The sequence below is a fragment of the Vicugna pacos genome, chromosome 7 (genome assembly GCF_048564905.1).
Source record: "Vicugna pacos chromosome 7, VicPac4, whole genome shotgun sequence".
In the NCBI taxonomy this organism is placed as follows: Eukaryota; Metazoa; Chordata; class Mammalia; order Artiodactyla; family Camelidae; genus Vicugna; species Vicugna pacos.
Genome location: NC_132993.1, coordinates 80,473,397 through 80,500,171, shown reverse-complemented (window position 1 = coordinate 80,500,171; position 26,775 = coordinate 80,473,397). Strand labels below are relative to the sequence as shown.

Genomic DNA, 26,775 nt, shown 5'->3' with positions numbered 1-26,775 from the left:
GGGACAGGAGGATGATAAGTACCGTGTTCAGTCAGGACATACCTTAATCTGTTTTATATTAGATTTACTTGAAAAAAAATTCTGCTCTATGAAAACCACCAATTATAAAGGAGTCAATCTTGTTTTCAAAATCTTACTTTGAAGATCTAAACTCTACTGGAGGTAGAGTATTTCATATACCCTATGATAACTACTTTAAAAAGCGCACTAATTTCTTTTCAGCTTTTTTGCTAAAAGTCAACCACATACCACTACGATTTATTAAAGGCAATTTCAGGTTAAGATTTTTGCCTCCACACTTTCAGAAATAACACATACGCCTACTATAAAGTTTCCTTCTATGTTAAGACATCGTAACATTTAAAATGTAAGGTAAGTATATTCTAATACTACTATATAAACTATTTCTCAATTATTAAAAAGTGAAAACTAAAAATCATGCACTGATGTCCAAAAAAAAACAACTAGTACTAGTGAATAATACCAGTAAGTATGCTTTGATGTTTATCTAGGTGACTTAGAAACCACGAAAGCAAAACATATAAAATAATTCTTCAACTCAACTACATTTAAATATGGAGTTTGATATTAAGGCAATAGTTTAATGTACCTACTAATTACTCAAATGGTCAATATCTATATCAAAATCTACAAGTTAGCAACATCATGATGACACAAAATAGGTTATGTAAATATACACATACCTTTATCCTTCTTAAAATCCAAAGCATCTTCTTTATCAGTCACTATTTCCTTCATATTGATAATACTCTGGTGGGTAAGCTGCCGGAGAATTTTAATTTCTCGAATTGCTGTGATTGGAAAGCCTTCCTTTTCATTATCTAGACGTACTTTTTTTAAGGCTACCATTTCTCCTATTAGAAAATTAAATAAAAATCAGATTACCAGCTAATGAAACCAAGTAACATTTTAAATTTATTTTAATTGATAACTTCTGTTCCTACCTCTTGAAATTACAACTCACAAAATATATTTTAGTTTTCAATATACCAAATTATAATGTTTATGGTTCAAGAAGTCTCTTGTTAAATGAATTATGGAATATTTATCAAACTACGCAACACTATACAACTATTTAAAAAGATAGAATAGGTCTATATGCATTGTTATTTTATGCTTGCTAAGCTATGTGAAATGAAAAAAACAAGAAAATGAAGAGTAGACATATTACACTACTGTTTTTTTAAATGAAAAGGGAAGTATAAATATACCTAATATGCTTATACATGCATAAAATATCTCTGAACAGATGAGAAAACTCTGGACACTGTGCAGGTGAGAAAATATGCTCAGTTATATTAAGCTGTCCAAAGATGCCCAGCTACCCAATTGAGAAACTGGGATTCAAAATCTGGTTAAGCTGTTTCTAAAGTATATACTCTTCCCACTACACTAAATGGCCTCATAATTTATGTATGAGTGAGTTTTGTATCAGATAATCTAAATATTAAAACACACATACAGAAATCCTATTATAAGAAAAAATCCACTATAATAAAGGTTTGTTCATTCCACTTCAATGGAGGAAAAAAAAGAAATTCCGTACTTACAAATTTTCCAAAAGAAGGACGTTTTTCCTTTTAATCATTTAAACTTATTTGATTATTTTTAATAGAAATCTACAATGCAGTATGGTTCCTTATTTTATAATTTAATCTTTTTGATAATGCAGAATCATCATTACGTTATTACTGTATGCTATAACTGCTTTCAGGAGTTTCTAAGCAGACAGCAGTCTCCCTTATACTAAGTGGCCTCAAACAGCTATGCTATTTTATCTCTTGGATTATTTCAACAAGGAATTATAAATTAAGATTAAACACTGACTGTACACTTAGTAAAATACATGGCCTCTGACAGTTTTAACTCTGCTCTAAGGTCTTCTAAATCTTTCTCTCAGGTGACTGATTATCTGATTATGATCTGAAAGGGTAATTTCTAAAGAAAAAAAAAATTTGGCCAAAATAAAAGTGGCACAGAAATCTAATACAACAAAATTTACTAAAGTCAAGATACTTCCCTCCTGACTACTAACAACGTAAAAATTTACTCACAACAAAAGAAAAGAAACCTAAATCCCCCATACTACACATCACACATACTAAAGAAACACTTTAAAAAAACAAATATGTATATATACCCTCTTGTATGTACTCATATCTTACGTTAAGTGCATATATAAAATGAAATAAAAAACAAGATGAAACGATAGCATAAATTCGAATTTACTTTTTCTCCTGAAAATTCCTCAATTTATGCATTAGAAGAGAAACACAAATAAGTACATTTCACAGGCCCAAAGATCAAAAGCATTTGGCATTCTTACCAGTGTCTTTATCCCTGGCCTTGTAAACTTGTCCATAGGTACCTTCTCCAATAATTCCGATGATATCAAATTTATCCACGCAGCGTTTTCCCCAGTCAATATCTTTTTCTTTGATTTCACCATAGCGAGGCCCACATATTCTATCAAATATAGTTCTGAAGTTTTTATATACAATCAAGCAAACTGAATAAACTGTTTCATACTCAATATCCACCCTCCACCAAATCTTATATCCTTTATTTCCCCTCACCCTTGCTCATTTGCGATTATCTAAGACAAGTAACACTGTATGTTAGTATTATAAATTATCATTAAAGTACTTCTCCATACTAACTCTTCTTCTGTAGATTAACACTAAAAGTGAGAAAGAGAAGAAGCAAAGCTTGTTATGAGGGATTTTCAGAAATAAAATGTAATTTTTCAGTGAGTGGATAAAACCAACACTAGTATAAAGAGTCCAAGTTCTCTAACCTACCCCTAGAAAGTTTTGTATTCACTGACAATACATATATATCTTTCAAAAATCAAAAGGTTAATAATAAGCATTACCAAAAATCTAACTATAAAACCTAATGACAAATTTAGATTTAAGACTAGATAAAATTATCTTAAAAATAGAAACATCAGAAAGATTTTCAGTCTAAGAGAGTATAAAAATATTAATATAATCAATCCTTAGGAATCCACACTTTAAGTGTATTATGTATATGATAAATATTTGACATTCTTCAAAAAGATATGTAATTTTGTAGTATTTTAACATTCTGGTATGTAATAGAAATTTAAGGACTAAAGCTACAATACTCAAGGAGAGACTATTTTAAGTTTTCTAGTTTTCTACTCCACACTAGAAAACCACCTTGTATTCTTCTTGTTTTTAATTTCTTTCTTTTTCATTATTATTTTCTTAATGGAGGTACTGGGGATTGAACCCAGGACCTTATGCAGGCCAAGCAGCACTCTACCACTGAGCTATACCCTCCCCCTCACCTCATATTCTTACATTACTGCACTACTTACATTATTGCACTACTTGTACAGCAATTCTAAAATAAGATCTAACTAAAAGTCTTACTTACACTTTCCTTTGGTTAAGTAGAACTTTAAAATAAAAAAAAGATCAACATTCTCCCCTCTTAACTGATGAACACGTTTCAAGGGAAAGAGACATCTCTAGGCACTTACTTGAAGCTAATTTAGGATACAGATTTCAAATTCAAACCTTCTTCCACTCCACCTCTTGCAAGATGAAGAATGAATTTAGTTATGGGAACAAATGGAGCTAAAAGCAAAGGAAAACACAGCAGCTTGCCCATTGCTAATTTTGTTTGGGCTCACCTAATGCTGATTTCTGCCTTGTCCAAATTCAGTATTTCTGTATTATTTAATTATCTTAATTATAGAAATTTTCTTTAACACATACAATACCCCCAAGAAATTAATAACATTACAAACTGAGACAGAAAATTATATCTGGTTTTATTAGTCATTTTGAATAGGTACTCAGGCAATTATGAGAAATTTTTTTTCAAAACTCTAATAGAATTTATTCATATACTTAAGTTGAAAGAATAAACACACTTTTTATTATTTTAAATCTTAATTTTGTATTTTATAATGATCCAAAATCATCTCTGGCCAATTTAAGAGCAGGTAAAAAGCAAGCACATACTTAGGCCTCCTTTTACTATGTAACTGTGTTGTTGTTTTCTTTTCCTCTGGACTCTTTGAGAGATCATCTCCTCCTGGCAGCTCAGGGGGCAGTGGTAAATCAGCAAGTAGGCATCGTAGTTTCTTTTCTACTTCTTTTTTAACCGCTTTTACCGAAATATTTCCTCGTAAGCTAAAAACAAAGGAGTCAGACCAAAAAAAAGTTTATTTCAATGAGAAATTAAAATGCAGTTATGTCTTACATTTAAGTAACAAGCGAAGGCAAAAGACAAAGTTGAGTTTCTTTACTTTCCAGCCAAAATAGTATACTATATTCAACTGAAAAATATAAAATTTGGGAGTGAAAGTGATACAGAATAAGACAAAAACTAAGGAAATCTGAACAAAGTACAGACTTTAGTTACTAACAATGTATCAGCATTGGTTCATTAATTGTAAAAAAAAAAAATTACCATACTAATAATATTAGATGTTAATAAAGAAGAAACTGAATGCAGGATATATGAGGACCCTCTGTAATACTGCAATTTTTTTGTAAATCTGAAACTGTTCTAAAAAAAAGTTTATTTTTAAAAAGATATAAAATTACTATAGAATTGTAAATTAAAACTGAAAGTCAACTAGTCATGCATTATAGGAGAATTCATTAATTTTACACTACAGCATTTGGTTTGATTCCGGTAGAGAGACAAAAAATTGCTCTGTTGTAAGAAATAAATAAAACAACATGCTGTAGAATAAACTGATGCCATTTGCAACAACATGGATGGACCTGGAGATCGTCATTCTAAGTAAAGCAAGCTAGAAAGAAAAAGAAAAATACCATATATCACTCATATTTGGATTCTAAAAAAGAAAAAAGAAGACACAAATGAACTCATCTACAATACAGAAACAGACTTGCAGACACAGTAAACAATTTTATGGTTGCCGATCGGGGGAAAAGGGGCTGAGAAGGGATAAATTTGGGAGTTTGAGATTTACAAACATTAACCACTATATATAAAAATCGATTTTAAAAAATTTCTGTAAAGCATAAGGAACTATATTCAATATCTTATAATAATCTTTAAGAAAAAAGAACATGAAAATGAATATATATATATTATATACATGACTGGGACTTTATGGTGTACATCAGAAATTGACACATTGTAACATTATACTTCAATTTCAAAAATACATGCTATTATTTATCTTGCCCATTTAAATAATCACAAAAGACTAATTTAGCTTCATCCCTTTTTAGAAATCATTTTTCCTTAACTAGACAATGATTAGATTCTCTAAAATTTTTTTAAAGACTCCAGCTTATTGGAATTATAGGTGAAATTTAAGCTTATTTAGTTCTTTACTTTTTAATGAATGAAGAACTCAGGTTCTTAAAGTATATATACCTTAACTTGGTAACTGATTATTTTAAACCTCCCAGACATTACAAAATCTGTTAAATAATATGACATTTTGAATTTTATAATTTTTTGATAACAAAATTTGGACTTCACGTACTTTCATAACAGTTATGAGTCCCACAATAAAAAAGATTAGTGAGACTACACTGCTGTGGTCAGAAATTACTAATGATGCTATCAATGTAAATCATTTCATTTTAATTATAACTTCCACTCATGCTGAATATTAATGTTATTATACAACAAATGGATTAATCTTTAATATCATCTGATAAAAACTACTTATCAATAAATTTGTGACTTTTCTTCATAATCCCATGGTACTCACTAGAAGATAAGCTTTAACAGGAAAAACAAGCTCAAAAGGAAACTGGTTTACAGTTTTATTTTTAAAGTAATAGTGTCATATAGCCCCCTTTCCAATGTTCCTCCATTCAACAAATTTTGACTGTATACATCTATGTGCTAGGTATTATGTAAGTCACTGGAGTTAAACAACAAAAAAAATTAACAAATACATTAAAATACAGTTCCTCTCCAAGAAGAGCCCACAGTCTTTTGGAAGACAGTTAGGTAAGGAGCAGGATAAAGTACTATACAGACTGATTTCCAGAGTGACATGGTACTAAAGGGTACCTAACTCAGGACTGAAAGACAGTAAAAGCTTCTTTCTAGAAAAGGTACGACTTGAACTCTGTCTGAAAATAATCCCATTTAAAATAATTTATTTAGAAAACTGTAGGCTCTAACTTATAATTAGGCTTCAGTCAAAAATTCACATTTATCTGACACTTCAAATCAACATGAGAGTGGACTAGAAGTCTTTTTTTTTTTAAATAAATACGTAGCATAGAGCTGGAGGGAGGAGAGATTTAATACAGACTCCACACCTTCTGGAATTTTTTTTTTTATTGAGTTATAGTCAGTTTACAATGTGTCAATTTCTAGTGGATAGCACAATTTTTCAGTCATACATGAATATACACATATTCATTTTCATATTCTTTTTCACCATGAGCTACTACAAGATCTTGAATATATTTACCTGTACTATACAGTATAAACTTGTTTATCTATTCTATATATACCTGTCAGTATCTACTAAAGGTCTTAATTTTACTTATAATTTATAATTTAAAATTTAAAAGACTGCTTATATTCAAATATATCATTATATGAATTATCACATACAGCAAGACCCCCAGACTTAAGAGAAATGAAATATTAATTTCTAATAATAATACCATATAATTAAAAATATTGTATTTTCACTGAATACTTAAAAAAACCAAACAGGAAATGCGATATAATTTTTTTTGATTTCCATATACTACAGCAACAAAAAACAATAAAATGGCTTAAGAAATATGTAAGATCAATAGAAGAAAATTCAAACATTTGACTTACGAACATAAAACCAGATCAGAATGAATGAAACTATGTTTTCATCTGAGAAACTGTAATACTGTAAAGCTGTCAGTCTCCAAATTCATGATTATGTTTAATCAAGTTCCAGACAAAAATCAAGCAAGAGGTTTTAAAACACAACTGGACAAGCTGAATGACTATAAAATTTGTCTAAGAATAAAGGCAAAAAATGCCAACAGTGGGCCCAAATTCATTTATAGTAGCATCAAAGTTGAGGCTTAATGGCCAGGCTATTCACTGATCAGTAATTTACTCCATCCCTTTACTTTTATATGACCTGCCTACCCCTATAACAGAAATTTGAATTTGAGAGCCAATATACCATGCATCTAAAGAAGTTTAAAAAGGGGGGGGGGTACTGACAAAGGAATAAAACATGTTAACAGAAAAGAGTCCAGAAACATGTATGTATCTGTAACAATTTTAAATAATGGCACCACAAATCGGTGAGATAGATTAGTTTCAATAAATTCTATTAGTAACAACTAGTCCACAGGATGATGGGATAATCAGATCATTTCTTTCTTCTTCATATAATAACCAAAACCAAATTTCTGTGAGATGAGTTAACCTTTAAAAACTTTATCAATCCCTAAGTTTTAAAGGAAAAAATCACAGATCTGATTACATTAAAATGGAAAGCACCCATATAGTCAAAAACAAATAAGTGTCAAAGACAAGTAACAGACTCTGAGAGGCACAAGTCAAGATCCCTAGCATAAGGAATACCTACAAATCAATCAGAAAAAGAATAATAATCTTAAGGAAAAGCCAGCATAAGATATGAACAAGCAATCCATTGAAAAAAATAGACAGCCAACGTATGTTCAGAAAGATGCTACATCTCAATAATCATAAAAATGCAAAGTTAATCACATATTTTGAAGATTGGCAAAATTTCAAAATTGGCAATACTTAAGTGTTGTTGAAGCAATTTCATACATTTGGGTGCATAAATTGGTACATAGTCTTATTAAGACACAATTTGGCAGTTTCTATCAAATTTTTAAATGATATTTTGACCTGGCCACTATCCTACAAAAACTGCTCATATGTGCATAATATACAAAGTATTAAGGAGAGTTTAATAGCAAACAATTATAAATCTAAGTATCCATTAACAGCAGATTAGTTAATAAGAGAGTGATGAATCCACCCCTACGGACAGGAATACTGAACCTATCTCTGCCATCATGGAAAAATCTCCAACATACTAAATTTTTTTTTAAAAAGTCGAGGAATATTATGCATGGTATGATCCTAATTTTTTAAAGAAAATGATTTATTACATGAAAACTTATAAACAGTCTATCTTATGATTTTTGGAGAGTAATGGATTCCAGGACTGGGAGAGAAGCAAAGTTCAATGTGAGCTTAAAAGATACAGTCTGGCTAGGAAGCAAGAAAGCACTCAAATAAACAGGATCGTTTCAAAAGGGCAAAGGAGTTAGCTTAAAGGAGTTCCCACTGGCCAAATATCAGATAGTCCAGATAGTCAAATTTGGAGCATCAAAAAGAAGAGTGGCTGTAACTGGTACTGAATCAATCTTTGGCCACATGTATCAACAGTAGTACTCAGGAGTCTTAAAAAATTTCTACATCCTTGAAACATACAAACACATTTAAAGCAAAATGGGTAGAAACACAACAAAAGAGAAAAGGAGAAAAGACAGAAAAGAAAGTGAGTCCAAAAAAATTCTTAATGATCAAGTAGGAAATGTGCCACCATCTTATTAAAAGCAGATGCACAAAGAATATCCTCCATAAACAGTCACTTGGGTACCTCTTGAGCTCTTAAAAACATCACCAGTAAAAATTTACCCCTAAAGCATATGTGAAGAATAAAGTAGAGAACAATCAGTCTCACTGGTCCAGAATCACTAAATTCTCGGCACTTGGGTTATTTTTCACTAAGTGGCTCAATTCTGGACTCATGGCTCTCTGTGCTGGACAGTCTATTCCAGTACTCTTCAAAATCACAAATCACTATTGCTATGAACCCTCAGTCTTCCTAGAGGACAGTCAAACCTGCATACACCACAATTAGAGTAGTATGATTGGGTAACAACTGATTAAACTGGATGCGGTCCCTCAGCAACATTTTTGATTGTAGAAAAAAGATGCCTCAGAAGGCATGAAACACAGAAATTACAATTTATTTTTTGTTTCTTTTAAATTATAAAATTTTCATAATGCTAGCCAAAGCGAGCACTTGAAAGACCTGCCCATATGGCATTTCTATCCACTTGTTTTCAAATTCTAAACAGATGTCAGGTAGGAAAATTGCCTATATAGTTGCTTTTTAATAGAGAGTGTGCAGGAGGGGACAACTATAATTTCTTCAAAAAAAAAAAATGAAAAAGCTTCAATCAATAGGCAGATACCAAATAATAGCATTAGGCTTCTATCCTAACATACATTTAAGAAACATTCTTACATTTACTACAAAGCAGTAACTCTTTTAAACTACAAAGTTACTCTTACCTTCATTCTCATAAAAATGTTTCAAAAATTTTAAAAAGCCATACCCCTTATATTCACAGTAAAAGTTTGTAAACACATTAAAAGCATAAACACAGTATAAGTTTTCTATAATATGTAATTAATCTCTAATTGCAAAAACTTGAGTCAATAAAAGGTTAAAAAGTGATAAATTTATAAGGTCACCTTAAGTAACAAACTTATAAGGCCACTGAAAATACCTAGAAATAACCAGATAGCTGCTCTCTATCACCCAAGGCAGACACTCTCATAAAATGTCTTGTCTCTGATAATATCATCAAGGCATACTCAGCCAAAGAAAGTGTTGGCATTTCTAATTCCCAAGCTCAAACTGAATTAATGTTGTATCCCATGACAATGGCAAATTTTACCTGGAATTCTTAGCATAAACTATATTTTTGTTATCCTCCAAGCAATGTGCTTCATTTTAAGATGTACACAATGCAGAAAATTCATTCATTTACCTACAGTTCATTTTTAATAGAGTTTTTTTTAACATAGGATGGAGGAGGTCAAATCATTTCTCACTTCAAACTCATAACTTTTTCTGTAGGTAGCCATTGACAAAATTTTTTGCACTTACCTATCAGCATCTTTATCTTCGGGCAGCATGGGAGGCAAAGGTAACGGTGGTAACGTAGAGGTCACTAAAGCCACATGTTGTTCCTTCTCCTTGGCTCCTATGCTTGGTGTAAGTGGTTTGGTTTTCTCTTTAAGAGATACTGGTTCCTCTTTTGTAGCAGCAGATTTACTCTCCTTTCCAACTACAACTGCTTTCTTGGTAGCTTTATCTACAATCAAATTATTGTCCACCTTTGTTACCTGAAGAGGTGGCTTTGTCTTTGCCTTGTCATTTTTTAAAGTTCCACCGCTTGAGGGAGAAGGTGCATGCTCAGTTTTAAGTTTCTTCACATCCTTCACGTGGTTGGTCTGTGACGCACTGGCACCAGTTTCTGTGTTCCCCTTGGTAGGAGTGGAAGTGTTTGAAGCTTTGGCAGCTTTGGCAGCAGCCTCGGCAGCCTTAGCTGCTTCTGCAGCTTTCGCTGCCTCTGCAGCTCTTGCTGCCTCTGCAGCTCGTGCTTTTTTATTCTTGTTCAATTCAGCTGCCAGGCTACTCTTCAGAGTTAGTGTGCTAGGAGAAATGCTAGAATGACGACTTCTGGATCTAGACAGTCTGTGCCTGCTACGAGATCTTGAATGCCTAGATGAATATGGGCTTCTGCTTCGAGATTTGGCAGACCGTCTAGTGGAAAACAATTAAGATTTAGTCAGTAATTCAAGAAAGTTCAGTTTGAAATGTACAAAAACTGTTAACTTGAGTCTGTGAAACAAAACAGAAATTATTTAATTTCAAAATCATAAATACAGTTCTTATAGGATGATTTCTAAAAAACAAAAAGTGCTTTTCAGTATAGTACAAGCTATACGTTCCCTGAAAATAGCGTTATTGCTTGATTTTCGTCTGGCCTACGAATGCTCAAAGATGAGACTGGATGAAAGTAGATCTCTGTGAGAAGAAATACTGTTAAGAATCAGGAGGAAAAACTATGACAATGTATCACTGCCTCTCAAGAAAATATAAGTAGGCAACAAGGATACACCAATGGTAGAAGCAGTAGGGTGAAGTCTGAACCATTTTTTTTTACCAGGGAGACAATGTCTGTATCTCAAAAGCACCCCTATCCATAAATTCAGGAGTAAGAAATGCTTTGTCTACACCAAGAGTGAAAAAGATGAAACCTACCATTAGGCAGTAAGTTTAAAAAAAAAAGAGTCTTTAAATCTTGGGAACTACTTAATAATGACTGTGCTACTCACTTGTCAAAAATCACTGGAAAACACAAAACCGAACATATATTCAAACGTATGGTGGCAACCAAAGTTTCTACAGAACAAATGCAGCAAAGCACCAAGTGAAATGAAGCTGAGCTTTTCAAATCCACACCTTATCAAAACTTTAAACAAATACAAGACAAAGGCACTATTGTAGTACTTTGACACGTTTAACATGGCTCATTTAATCCCCATATCAACACCAGTGAAGTATCTACACTTTATAGATAAGAAATCTAATCTAAACCATTACCTGAAGTCACTCCCAAACTCGTTAGTAGTTGTATTGGCTATTATCTTACTGCCACGACCCTATCCCTCCAATGGTCTTCTGTCCTACTCTGTGCCCAAGGAAGCTGACCTCAACAAATACGTCTTCTGGGTTCCAGTGCTGTCCATCACTGGCAGATCAAAAGGCAGAGAAAGGCTAGCTTATTTCCTCCCAGCTCCCTCCTTCCTCTAGGCCACATCTCATGACAGCTGTGTCCCTCTTCCACCACTGCTTCTGTCAGGCACCTCCTCCACATCTCTCACCAGGTTCTAAGGACGCTATATTTTCCTTGCCCCTTCTAGCTTCCCTCTACAACTAGTAAACACATCCCCTGTTGGTTCCGTCAATCCACCCCTATCTCTGTGGTCCTCCATTAAAATCTCTGGAACCATCTGAGTTGGATTCAGTCTCCTTCTAGAATCCTGCCTGATTTAAACTGTATGCCAAGTCTTAAACCCAGATCTTTTCATTCTAAAGTAGGCAGAGTAACATTCAAAACACTACCATGAAGATAACTCTTACTGAAATTTTGTAAAAGTTATGGGGAGAGGGTAAATGAAGCAAAGAAACTCCTAGGAATCCATAATTAAAGTAGCAAGTGAGAAGGAAGAACTGGAAATTTTTGTTTGCATCTGGCATTATTATGTAATATATACAAATATTATGCAATACATTCTACAATTCTAGTACGACAACAAAATGATGATTAGGTTTACGACAAACTCAACTACAAATTTGACTTCTCCATCATTCTCTCAGAAATATTTCAGGATGTACCTAGGGCCAACAATGTTTAGCACTGAGCTAATGTTTCATACAAACTCCATACTATACATAAAGCACTTATGTAACATTATTTTAGATTAATGGGAACACTGGTTTGGAAAACATTCTAATCTAACCTTGCCTATCATTAAATAATTCATAAATACCAATCATTAAAAGAAAGCTTACAATCTTTCATGGAAAATGAGAGCTCTTTGGCTAAATATAAAGTAATATGTTGGTTGTAAAATATCTTAGGTAATTTTAATATAGGTACCAAAAGTATCATAATATGAAACACTTTGCCACACTTTTAATTTCCTCTCCCTTTAAACTCCTGGAACTCAAAACAAGAGCACTTACTCTGTCATGTTTCAATCCCCTGATCAGATACTAATGAGCAGCAGCAAGGTACATAGCCACAGAAAGCGAACAGACTGTCATCTCACCACAGGTAATAGCACAGAACTTTTCTTAAACCAACTTTCCTACACGAGCATGATTCTCGTCATCAGTCTCATATAGACATACAAATTATATTTAACTAAGAAATTTATGATCAGTAAACCTTACTTAAGAAAACAAAGATAAAATCCCAACACAGTTAACTCTTCTTACAGAACTCTTACAGAATCTGGATAAGGAAGTTATCAGTAAAGAGAAAATATTTTTTATCTATAAAAAGGATATTCCACAAATGACATTTTTATGGTATTTGATCTCTATACCAACTGAATTCTTCTAGACACACACTTCATTCTTCTCTAATTCTTCTATCTCTCTTCAAAAGTTCCTCAACTTTTAAAATTTCATGTCCCAGTTAACTTGTATTCTTTCAGATACTGCATATTTGCTAATCAATTTCAATTATATATTTACCATTTCTAACAGACATATTTTGGGAATCTAAAATTAAGTAAAAATACAAACTTCACATTTAGGTCATTTTTACTAATGACCTAATACTTCAGCCATACAAAGTTATGAGGGTAAGAAAGAAGTGGATCTCTAAGACTGTAAAATGAATTACATCATGTCTTACTAAAAGAACTGAAATGGATCGTAGGTAGCAAGTCCTTGTTTTATATGTAAGATTTTTCTTTTTAAAAATGTTTTTTCTAATATTTCTATACTGTAGAATCTACAGTGAACATACATTACCTGTTTCTCGTTTGTTTTTATTGTTTGTAAGAGGTTATAGGTATATAGAGGTATATAACTTGTTTGTAACAAACTTTATTGTTTGTATAGAGGTTATAGCTTTAAGAAGTTAGAAGACCTTTTTACGTTTCTAAGGTTTCACAAATTCATATAACACAAAAAAGAATCAGGATAAAAACTGAGTATCTAAAACTCAACTGGTTAGTTCTCACTGCCAATTAGGTTGGTGTTCCTTAGAGAGGCAGCACGGTGTACTGTTCACTAGACTGTATCACACAATCTCTCCGAGTCCAGGTCCTCTGAAATTGTGCCTAATTAGCAAACACTGACTCTTAAAATTTTAACTATAATAATATCCAATCTCCCATTATATAAAATAATACAGAACAGCAGTACCCAGCAGAACTTTCTGGGATGGTAGAAATATCCTATACATGTGACGTCTCATAGAGTAGCCACTATTCACAATATTTTTTAGCCTAATGTTTTCACCCTGCTTATTTCATACGCTAGTAGCAGCTATGTACATTTCAAAAACTTGTTGCTAACCCCCCCAAAAAAGGTATGAAAATGATTCCGATGCATGGATGGTCCAACATATGCAAATCAATAAATGTAATAAACCACATTAACAAAACGAAGGATAAAAACCATATGGTTATCTTAATAGATGCAGAAAAAGCACCTGGCAAAATTCAACATGACAAAAACTAAACAAACTGGGCACAGGAGGAACATACCTCAACACAATACAGGCCATATATGACAAGCAAACAGCTAACATTATACTCAACAACGAAAAGCTGAAAGCTTTTCCTCTAAGATCAGGAATAAAATAACTAAGCCAATGATGCCCATTCTCACCACTTTTATCCAACAGAGTATTGGAAGTCCTAGCCAGAGCAATCAGGCAAGAAAAAGAAATAAAAGGCATAAAAATCAGAAAGGAAAAAGTAAAATTTTCTTTGTTTGCAGATGACATGATCTTACAGACAGAAAAACCCTTAAAGAGTCCACCAAACACCTGTTGGAATAAACAAATTCACTGAAGCTGTAGGACACAAAAATCGGCATTAAAAATTAGTTGTGTTTCTTAACTAACAACAAACTACTGGAAAGAGAAAGTAATAAAACAATTCCATGTATAACAGTATCAAAAAGAATACGGCACTCAGGAACAAATTTAACCAAGGAGGTAAAAGAAACTGAAAAAGCCAAATAAATGGAAAGATATTCCGTGCTCATGGACTGAAAGAATTGTTTAAATATCCATACTACCCAGCCAGAGCAATCTTGAAAAATAAGAACAGAGCTAAAGGCATCAACTTTCTGATTTCAAACTATATTACAAAGGTACAGTAATCAAAACAATATGGTACTGGAATAAAAACAGAGACACAGGTCAATGGAACAGAATGGAGAACCCAGAAATAAACCTAGGTATAAATGGCCAATTAATTTTCTACAAAGGAGCCAAGAATCTACAGTGGGGAAAGAATAATTTCTTCAATAAATGGTACTGAGAAAACTAGAAAGCCATATGCAAAAAAATGAAACTGGACTCCTATTTTATACCATATACAAAAATCAATTTGAAATGGCTTGAAGACTTTAACACAAGATCTGAAACCGTAAAACTCCTAGAAGAAAAAATACAGGGTAAGCTCCTTGATACTGGTCTTGGTAATGATTCATCAAAAGCAAAAACAAGTAGGACTACATCAAACTAAAAAAATGCATGCACCGCAAAGGAAACTATCAACAAAACAAAAAGGCAACCTACAGAATGGGAGAAAATATTTTTGATAAGAGGTTAATATCCAAAATATACAAGGAACTCATACAACTCAAATAGCAAAAAAACAAATAACCCAATTAAAAAATGGTCAAAGGACTCGAATAGACTTTTTGCAAGGAAGACATCCAAATGGCTAACAAGTATCTGAAAAGGTGCTCAATATCACTAAGCATCAGGTCAATGCAATTCAAAAACACAATGAGATAGCACCACACACCTGCTAGAATGTCTATTATCAGAAAGACAATAGATAACAAATGCTGGTGAGGATGCAGAGAAAGGGGAACCCTTGTACACTGTTGATAAGAATGTACACTGACACAGCCACCATAGAAAACCATATGGGAGTTCCTCCAGAAGTCAAAAATAGAACTGCCAGCAGTCTCACTTCTGGGTATACATCCAGAAGAAATGAAACCACCAACTCAAAGAGGTACCTGTACAGGCATACCCAGACCACCACAATAAAGTAAATTTGCAATAAAGCAAGTTACACAATTTTTTTGATTTCCCAGTACATATAAAAGCTGTGTTTATACTATACTCTAACCTATTAAGTGTACAGTAGCATTATGTCTAAAAACCCAATGTACATACCTTAATTTTGAAAAGTAATGCTATTGGGAAAATGGTGCCAATAGACTTGTTCAAGGCAGAGTTGCCAAAAACCCTCAATTTGTTTAAAAAAAAAAAAAAAACACAGTATCTACGAAGCACAATAAAACAAGATATGCCTGTACCCTTACATTCACTGCAGTACTATTCATAATAGCCAAGATACAGAAACAACCTACGTGTCTATAAACAGATGAATGGATAAAGAAAATGTGGGGCAGATGTGTAATATTATGCAGTCTTACAAAAAAGAAGGAAATCCAGTAAACTATAATGAAAAAGGATATGAAAAGGAATATATATATAAGTATGACTGAAACATCATGTTGTACATCAGAAATTGATACAACACTGTAAACTGACTATACTTCAATTTTTAAAAAAAAGTTAAAATAAAAAAATTTTAAATTAAAAAAAAAAAAAAAAAGGAAGGACATCCTGCCATTTGTGAAAACACAGATGAACCCAGAGAGTGTTATGCTACATGGAAGAAGCCAGAGAAAGACAAATACTGAATGGCATCACTTATATGTGGAACCTTAAAAAAAAAGTCAAAGTCATAGAAAGAAAGAATAGAAGGGTAACTACCAGGGGCTAGAAGGTAAAGGAAATGGGGAGAAGTTGGTAAAAATGGTAAAAACTTTCAATTATAAAATCAATAAGGTCTGAAATCTAATGTATAAAATGGTGACTATAGCTGATAACACTGTATTGTATAATTAGAATTAATTTGCTTAGAAAGTTGAACTTAAATATGCTTACCAAAAAAATAAAAGTAGATATGTGAGGTATTGAATGTGTTAACTTGTCTGTGGGAATCCTTTCGTAATATATACATATAGCAAATCATCACTGTTGATACCTTAAATATATTATGATTTAATTTGCCAATTATATCTCAATAAAGTGGGGGTGAAATGCTTTCCAGACTGAAAAAAAAAAGCACTATATAAAGTGGCATTACTTTTCAAAAACCAGTTTATCTCAATCATCTCTTTCGTCAGCTTCAGTCAAAACTCTAAATAGTTCTATAAAAGTTGCCATGCAACTATAACCACTATAACCTAACAGCTCTATTAACTGTAAAAGTACTATGGCAGTATTAAATTTATCTTATTTCCAAACTAAGCCATATGTAATCCATACTTACATGCAAAGTGAACACCTTCCTCTAGCATCTGTTCCTTGCCCATCTCTATTTTTAAATTCACCACTCTCTTCCACCCATTTACCCAGGTTCAGAAATCGTTCTAGTCTTCTATTGCCTATACCACATGCCATCAATTGTCTCATTTTATTGATTCTAACTCTACATTCCCTTACATCCATACTTTCCTGCAGTTTCCTATTGCTGCTGTAACAAAATACTCACAGATTCAGTGGCTTAAACACAAATTTATTATCTTACAGTTCTGTAGATCAAAAGTCCAAAATCAGACTCACCAGGCTAAAATCAACATGTCACCAGGGCTTTATTCCTTCTGCAGTCTCTTGGGAAAACCTGCCTCCTTGCCTCTTCCAGCTTATAAAGGCTGTCCATTCCTTGGCTCATCTGACCTCTGCTTCCATCATCCCATTTCCTCTCTCCCTCTGCTTCAATCATCACATGGCCTTTATTGACTCTGCAGCTTCTGCTTCCTTTTACAAAAACCCTTGTGTTAACATAGGACCTACAATCCAGGATAATCTATCCATCTCAAGATATCTATTTAAATCTACAAAGTCCCTTTTGCCATGTAAAGTAACATATCACAAATTCACATGGATATCTTTGAGGGGGGCCATTATTCACACCTTCCTCTTCTATTCTCAAGGCCACTGTCTTATTTCAAACCTCATGATCTCTCCTCTAGGTTACCTTATGATCCTAAAAATAACTGTTCTTTTCCCATACCTAGTCTCTCCTTGCTCCAATTATTTCTACAGACATCATAACCCAACTAATCCTCGCTGTTCAGAGATTATTATATGTGTCAAATTCACTCATGTTTCTCCTTTTTTAAATAACTATTCCAAATCTCCACACCTTTCTTCAAGCTCACAACTCCATTCCCAGTCTTTTATTAAAATCACTTTATTTCTAATTCACAGAAAAACAAAGGTTATAGGTATGTTTCCTGCCTGCAAACTTAATCTGTTATCTCCAGCCACCTTATATTCTACTTGATCTCAGAGTAAAGGTGTTCCTTTTCCTATCTAAGGCTAACTCCTCTATACTGCTATCAGTCCCGTATTCTCTAGATCCTTACTTCAAAGAATGTGGTCCACAAATCACCAGTATCAGCCTTATCTGGGAACTTATCAGAAATGCTGTATCTTAGGCCCCCAACCCAGACCTTCTGATTCAGAATCTACATTTCAGTAGGATTCCCCATTATAATTTGAGATGCACTATGCTAGGCTCCTCTATAGCTATTCCATTACTGTGACTCTTTCTTTGCTGTCCATTCACTATTTCCCCTTAAGAAATAAGTAACTCAGAACTCTAAAATCTTTTGAAACAGAGAAGAAAAAACAAGGAAACAATGGTATCTTGATACTGTATCTTTATCCTTCCAATTACAGCCAAATTCTCATCCTTCCATATATGCCTCAAACCACTATCATCTGGCTTATATAACCTTACTGAAAGTACTGAGGTGAACAATGACCTACCCTTGGATGGAAAAAAAAAAAAAGGAAAAAAGAAACAAAGAAAAAATATCCATATCTATGATAACAATGTTAACTACACCCTTAAAAAACACTTTCCAACCACCTCCATTACCTTTTTTCCCCAGATTTTTTTTTTTTTACTTCTATGGTTGTTTTTCAGTGTTCCTTAAGATTCCTCTTCTTCACTATAATCATTCTCCCACGATTATTTAATTTACACTTCTATATGGCTTAAATTATCACCTAAATGTTTATTTCTCCTCCAAGTCATCCTCTCCCCTCCCAACTATCCTACATGCACCTCAATACAATACAATACAGCTGAAGCTATCAGGCTTCTTCTCCAAATCCACCACCTTTCTCCTTAAATATACCCTATCCTCAGGCAATGGTATCCACTGAAACAGCAGAAATCCAGAAGTCATTCTGTATTCCACCTGGTCCCAAATGATCTCCAAGTCCTGCCAATTCTACATCTTAAGCATCTTTCCAGTTTTCCAGGCTCTTTTCCCCTCAAGCTACTATTTCACATTAGGTCCTACACCATCTTTTACTTGGCCCAGTGTAACAGTCTTCTTACCAGGTTCCCTACCTCGAGTCTCTACCCTTTCCAATTTACTCTTCATACTGCCACCTTTCAGTTACCCCTCTACCAAAACTCTTCACAGTCTTGCACTGCACATGAAGACCTTGGCCAGTCATCCCAAAACACATAAAGTGCCAGGCCTAGACTGTTTCTCTCACATTCCTCTTTACCTATTGCATCTGCTAAGCAAACGGATATTTCATATTCAAAGCACAATGTCTACCACACCTCTATAAAGCCTTCCCTTATTATGCTGGACAGCTGGAGATGTTCCTTGAACAATAATCCTACATTTTGTTCATATCTCAGTAAAATAATAAATAATCTGTCTTCTCCAACTAAACTGAGATCACTGAATTTTCATAGCCCTGACTAGCATAGACCTGGCAACAGTAGATGCTCAATAAATATTTGCAGAATCAAGTACACTGCTGATAGTACTTCCATTGAATAGAATTCACCTTCCTTAGCCTAGTATCAAGGTGCTGCATGATCTGTCTGATCCTAACTTAGCTTTCCTTATCAAGTTCTGAATTTGCCTAATGCTTCCAAAGACTTTAACTCCCATAGATTGACCTACAGAGATTATTCCTTTCCCCTCTATCTTCTACTGAAGTCCTATCCATCTTTCAAGGCCTAGTTCAAGAGTCCTTCCTTCTTCATAAAGCCTTACCACCAATTCCAGTGAAAAAGCAAGCTCTCCTTTCTTTGAATCCCTATAGTGCCTTATCTGCATCCTTCTTTAGATCTTTATCATTCTTAATGATTTTTAGATATCTGAACGTATTTTAGATATTCTGACTTGCTGTTTATATCAACCAAAGCACAGAGAAAGCAGATGGGAGAACTAAGATAAAGAGGGTTAAGAAATTTATTTAGACGTCAGGAGCTATGAAAAGGTAGAGTCAATACTCAAGTTCAAGTCCTCCAATTGGAAGCCAGGCATTATTTATTGCTACCAAACCATACTACATTCTTCCCCTCCATTTATTTAATTATTATCTGTCTTTACAGGTCAAGCTGAAGTCCTATCTCCTCTGTAACCTCATTTGCTGAAATCATATAATACTTGCTACATACTGTCTTGTATTTTGTCTTTGTTTTTTAAAAATATAAACTCGATGATGCCATGCCTTTGCCTAAAACTCTCCAACGGCTTCTCAATACATTTAGAAAAAAAAAAAAAAATCTTGTGGATTGTGATCCACAGACCCAAACTGCCTCTCATCTTTATTTTACCTTCCTTCACTCAGCAGGCTCCAGCAACACTAGGCTCTTTTCAAGTCTTCAGAAGGTCAAGCTTCTTGGCTTGATACCTTAAAACATGTATCTTCCTTGGATGCTTAGATTATCACATGGCTGGCTCTTTCTCATCATTTAGGTCTCCATTTAATTATCAACTTCAAAGTGAGACTTTCCCTCATCAGAAAGATAAATTAGCACATATGCACTCCTCTCCTCCATCCCTGTCTTGTTTACAGGTATAACCTCAGTGCCTAAAACTATGTCTAGCATGTAATAAGAGATCAAAAGCTACTCACTGAATTGATTAATAAAAGTAAAGAACAGATTATCTACTTCTCTGAATATCTGTAAATACTAGCAGAATGCTTTGGGTAACTGATATACAGCTGGTTAACTAATGGGCATAGGCCCACTGATAAATTTCTACTTAAACTAAGAAGATTTAGGAGGCAGAATTACATTTAGTTAATTAGCTTCTTCACATAAACACTGAGATGAATTTATTATTTTTATTAATAACCAAACATTTTAAATCCATTATCCCATAGGGATTTAATGAGCAAAATTAATGTTTCTATGTTTATTCCTTCTTTTTAATAACTAGAGGATCTTCTTTATTAGAAAAATAATTCAGTCACAGAAGAAATATAAATGGCCATTTAAGAAATTTAAATGCTCTCTCCTCCCTCATAATCAGAAAAGACAAAATTAAGTGTTGGTAACAAAATTACATCCATCAGAATGGCCAAAATAGAAATTCTGAAAATATGAAGAATTCATGAGAATGCAGAGAAATGGCCACTCACATCAATTATCAGAGGGAATATAAAATTGCTAATTAAGCCTTTTTAAAAGGCCAACTCGGTAATATCTATCAAATGCTTTGTTGTTTTTTTTTTACATAGAAATATTTGACATTTCCAAAAAAAAATTCACATAAGAAGAAAGGAGAGCAGCTCCAAGCCAGAGCCAAAGGTCAATTTACCTCAGTTCTCTTTTTTAAATTGAAGTTATCAAATGCTTTTTATCTGCAATTTCACCTAAAGAATATACCCTATAAAACATTTCCATATTTGTTCAAAGTTATTACCGAAATACCCTTTAAAGGATGGTATACAATATCAAAAAGTTGAAAAAAAAAGCTTAGTGCCCAAAATTCGATGGTAAAATAAAGCTTGATAAATTTCATTATGGAATTCTAGGTAGCCACTGTCAAAGATCTTCAAATCACACTGCTAAACCAATAAAGTATGCAAAAACTAACATTTACGGCAAGAAGAATAATCTTAATGTTTATGTGTACTTACATTTATATGTGAATATACATGCAGGAAAAGGATGTACACTAAACCTACCTACATGGTTACATATTTGAAAAGCAATGCAAATGAAAAGGACAAAAAGTCTGGCTTTCACCTCCTCTATGTACTATTTTCAAGCATTTCATATGTCTTAAATATAAAGAGAGTGTAGGTTAAAAAAAGTAACACAATTTCATTGTAAAAAACTAAAAAATACAGAAAAATTTAAGGATAAACACCAACAGAAAAGTTTAAAGATGAACACTACCAAAAATTACTACAAATCAAAATGTATGGTATTTTTATATTGTTTTTTACATTGTCACTTTATTTAATGAAAATGAAAAAAGTTATGCCAATTTATTTTTACTCCAGTACACCAACTGCTTAACTTAAAAGAATTTAATTTAGAAAATCGTGAGTGCTTAAGTAACCCAAGTCTGGTAAAGGGAATATTATTAACATTAATACATATTTTTTCCATAACAAAACATTTTGGAATGTTTCTTCAGGCATAGTATTATGAGGAAACTGACATGGCCAATCATTACACACATACTACAAAATAGATTTTCTCTTTTCCTAGCCCATAGGACAGTAATAGATAATTACACAGGCTTGTAAGGGTCAACCAAAGCACCCAGAATTTTTTTTTTACACCAAAAATTAGACTCTGAGGGAAACAACCTTAATCAAAAAATGAAACTAGGCCCTCATGAAAAATTCACAGCTCAAATTATTTTGTAAAGAAAGACTAAATGCTCTCCCTATACGGTCATGAACAAGGCAAGGAAGTCTAATTTCACCACTTCTAATCAACACTGTACTTGAAATCCTAGCTGCTGCAATTCAACAAGAAAAAAAAAAAAAAACTAGGAAAGAAAGAAGTAAAACTGTTTGCAGATAATATATCTTGTACATAGAATATCCTAAGGAATACACTAAAAAAACTATTAGAACTAATAAACAAGTCGGGGGGAGGGTATAGCTCAGTGGTAGAATGCATGATTATCAAGCCCAAGGTCCAGGGTTCAATCCACAGTATCTCCATTAAATAAATAGAATAAATAAACCCAATTACCTCTTCCTCCCCTCGCCAAAAAAATAAAATAAAAGAGAAGGTTTTTACACAGAAATTGATGCAACACTGTAAACTGACTATACTTCAGTAAAAAAAGAAAAATTTTTTTAAAAAACTCAAGTCAGCAAGATGGCAGGATAAATGATCAATACAGAAGAATCTACTGTAGTTCTACACACTAGCAATGGACAATCAAAATCAACTTGCATGCCCATTCCCATTACAGGAGCCTTAAAGAGAATGCCCAGGAATAAATTTAATAAAAAAGTGCAAGGATTGTACCCTGAAAACTCAAAAACACCACTGAAAATATTAAGAAAAATCTAAATAAATGGAAAGATATTCCACATTTATGTATTAGATGATGTAACATTATTAAGATGGTAATACTTCCAAACTGATCTCCAGATTCAATGCAGTCCCTATGAAAATCCTTAACTGCCTTTTTTCCACAAATTGATCTTAAAATGCCTGTAGAAATGCAAAGGATCTCCCTGCCACCCTGTCCCTCCAAAATTAAAACACAAAGTCAAAGCAATCTAAAAGAGCAAAGTTGGAAGATTCATACTTCCTGCAGCAACAAAAATTACTGCAAAGTGAGAATAATCAAGACTGTGTGGTACTGGCATAAGGATGGATGTGTGAAACAATGGAATAGAATTAAGAGTCAAGAAATAAGTCCTCACATTTATAATCATAATTTATAACTTTAACAAGGGTACCAATATAATTCAATGAAGAAAAGAATAGTCTTTTTTATGAATGGTGCTGGGACAACTGGCTACCCACACAAAAGAATGAAACTGGACCACTTTCTCTCACCAGTCACAAAAATTAACTCAAAACAGATCAAAGACCAAGATGTGAGTTAAAACTATAAAAAGCTTAGAAGAAAATATAGGAAATCTCCATGACTTTCAATTAGGCAAAGCCTTCCTAGATATGACACCGAAGTACAAGCAACAAAAGAAAAAATAAATTGGACTTCATTAAAACGTTAAACTTTTATGCTTAACAGACATCAACAAAGTGATACAATGGGAGAAAACATCTGCAAACCATATACCTGTACCATAATTTATTTAACTGCTTCCCTATTCAGAGTACTTAGGTTGTTTCCAGTTTTTTAATTAGGATAGGAATTATTTATCCCATTTTGCAAGTAGAAAAACTAGGCCTCAAAAAAGATAAGTAAATAAACTGCTTGATATTGCTCTGCTACAAATGCACCAGAGTTAGCACCTAAATCCACATCTGTATTATTTTTAAGTCCTTGTGTTTTCCTTTATACTACCTATCTACCCAGGTAACTCAAGGCACAAGATCTGCCAATCCAATTAGTAGTTTCTTGGTTGTTCTGTTGACACCTTGCTCTAGGAATTCTTTTTTAAATTCTTCTTCTTCTGAGTACATAGACAATGTCTCAGAAGCTAAGTGACTTTCCCAAAGTTACACCACTAAAATAGCCCAAGTGGTTACCAACAAGTTACTTGGGGAAGACTTCATTTCTCTGTACAAAAAGTTAACTCTCCCAAATACAAGAGTTCATCTCTCTAGGAGAAGGAAAAATGTTAAAAGTCACATTAAAAGACCTGTATCCAGAATATATAAAGAATTCTTAAGATTCAACAATAAGAAGGCAATCAGATTTTAAAATGAGTAAAGGATTTGAATAAACATTTCCCCCACAAAGATAAAAAATATTAGTGCATAAGACCAACATTATTAGTCATAAGAGAAATAAAATCAAAAGCAAAATGAGATAGCACTTTAAACAGGTTGGCTATGATCAAAAAAGACAGCTGTCAATGATGTGGAGAAACTGGAACCTTAATTAATATTGCTGGTTGGAATATAAAAATTTATGCAGCCATCTTGGAAATAGTTTGGCAGTTCCTTAAAATGTTAAAAATAGACCTACCATACAACTCAGAAATTCTACTCTTAGGTATATACCCAAGAGAAATAAAAACATACTCCATGCATAAACTGTATACAAATATTGAAAGGAATAAAAATGTTGAAAGGAGCAAAATAGCCAAAAGTGGAAACAACCCAAATATCCGTCAAATGACAATAAAATGTAGTACATCCACACAATTGAATACTATTTTGCCAAAAAAAGAATGAAGTACTGATACATGCTACAAGTACTGATCTATGCTAACATACATGAATCTTAAAAACATTCTGCTTAAGTGAAAAAAGCCAGTCATAAAACATCATAAAACGTATGATTCCATTTATATTAAATGTCAAGAACAGGGAAGATTATAGACACAGAAAGTAGACTGGTGGTTGTCAGAGACTCGGGGAGGTAGGACTGCAGAATCACTACTAATAGACACTGAGTTTCTTTCAGGTTTGATTAAATGTTCTAAAATTAGTGGTGATGGCTGTGTACAACTCTATGAATATATTAACGACCACTGTTCCGTTTAAAATTTGAGTAAATGTATGGTTATTTTTAAAACTAGAAAAAATAAATAACATAACACTGAAATGTTTTGTGATTATAAAAGTGTACTTCCTTGTCTTTACATTCTTAACACAATACTAAAAGTTAAAAAAAATAAATAAAAGACACATGGCTGACTTTTTGCAGATTTGCTCAGGCAAACAAGTTCTACTCCACTGGGCATAACTGCCTTCATGTTTCACTGAATCATATCCTGACCATGTATTTTTGAAGAGAGAAAAAGATGATGAGAAGAGCAGAGGAAGGGCCTGATACTTGATTTGCACAAAGGCATATACTTTTAATTAGTCTAGCTCTACTCATTATGAATTTATTCATAGGCTAATATTAGATCCTGTTATTAGCCAAATCTAATATAGTTCTATGCACTACCAGTGGACAATCAAAATTAAATTACAAAAACAGTTCCCCTTATAATAGCCTTAAAAAGAATACCTAGGAATAAATTTAACAAAAGTACAAGGATTGTACTCTGAAAACTTAAAAAAAAAATTGAAAACATTAAGGAAAATCTAAATAAATGGAAAGACATTCCATGTTCATGTGTCAGATGATAACATCAGTAAGACAGTAAGACTCCCAAACAGATCTTCAGATTCAATGCAATCCTTGTGAAAATGTTTTAACTCTGAGGTGCTGGATATTTTATTATCCAAATCAATTTAATATCATTTGCCAGGTATCTATTACCTTAGAAATACCCACAGGTAGCAGGTGCTTAAGAGACACCAAGATTAAAAAATAATGTCATGGAATTTACAATCCAGTGGCTGGAGCAAAAACAAACTACTGTGGAAAATCTCATCAAATTATGCAAGTCAAAAGTGGAATAAGTCAAAGCATCTAGGGGAAAAAAGTATATACAGAATTCCATACCCAGCAAAAATATATTTCATAATGGAGACTTTCTCAGACAAACAAAACAGCAGATCTGCATAAAAAGAATTGTTCATAGTCATTCCTCTGGTCAAAGAAAAATATTACATCAAAATTTGAATCTACACAACAGAAGGAATGTTTGAAAAGGTATATACCAAAGTAGATATAAGTGCCTTTCCTCATTTTTAAATTTCTTATTTACATGTAACATGCAGAAGTTATATATATGTAGAAATAAAACATATGACAAGAACAGAACAAAAAATGAGAAGAAGAAAATGGAGGAATGCTCTTGTAATGTTAATTACACATGAAGGTAGACTGTGATAAATTAAAGATATATATTGTAAAACCAAGGAGAAAAATCTGTGATCATGAGTTAGGCAAAGTTGTGGGGTGAAGGGGCAGAAAAAGCAAAAATTATGAAAGGGAAAAATTGCTAAATGGTATTTCATCAAAATTTAAAACTTCTGCTCTTTGAAATTTCTGATAAGGAAAGGTGAGCCATAGACTGACAAAAACATTTGCAAAACATGTATCTGGTAAGTAACATACAACTCAGTAAGACAACCCAATTCATAAAGAATATGAACAGAACACAGAAGACTTTAAGACACTTCACAAAAGATATGAAGAGCAAAGATGCTCAACAATGTTAGTCATTAGGGAATGATATATCACTATACATCTACTAGAACAGCTAAAATCAAAGACTGACAAAAACTGAAGTCTCAATGCAGATGTGA

The 26,775-nt window shown here is 33.1% G+C and overlaps 1 protein-coding gene across 2 annotated transcripts in view; it reads right to left on the bottom strand.

The window, feature by feature from the left end:
* CDK13 (cyclin dependent kinase 13) overlaps nt 1-26,775 on the bottom strand; it is a 99,567-nt gene that overhangs the window by 63,796 nt on the left and 8,996 nt on the right. For both annotated transcript variants that reach the window (XM_072965237.1, XM_072965238.1), the window contains exons 2-5: nt 9,944-10,603; nt 4,020-4,190; nt 2,348-2,487; nt 705-875 (exon numbers count right to left, since the gene is read on the bottom strand). In XM_072965237.1, coding sequence (XP_072821338.1) covers nt 705-875; nt 2,348-2,487; nt 4,020-4,190; nt 9,944-10,603 — 1,142 coding nt within the window. The remainder of the gene's footprint in view (nt 1-704; nt 876-2,347; nt 2,488-4,019; nt 4,191-9,943; nt 10,604-26,775) is intronic.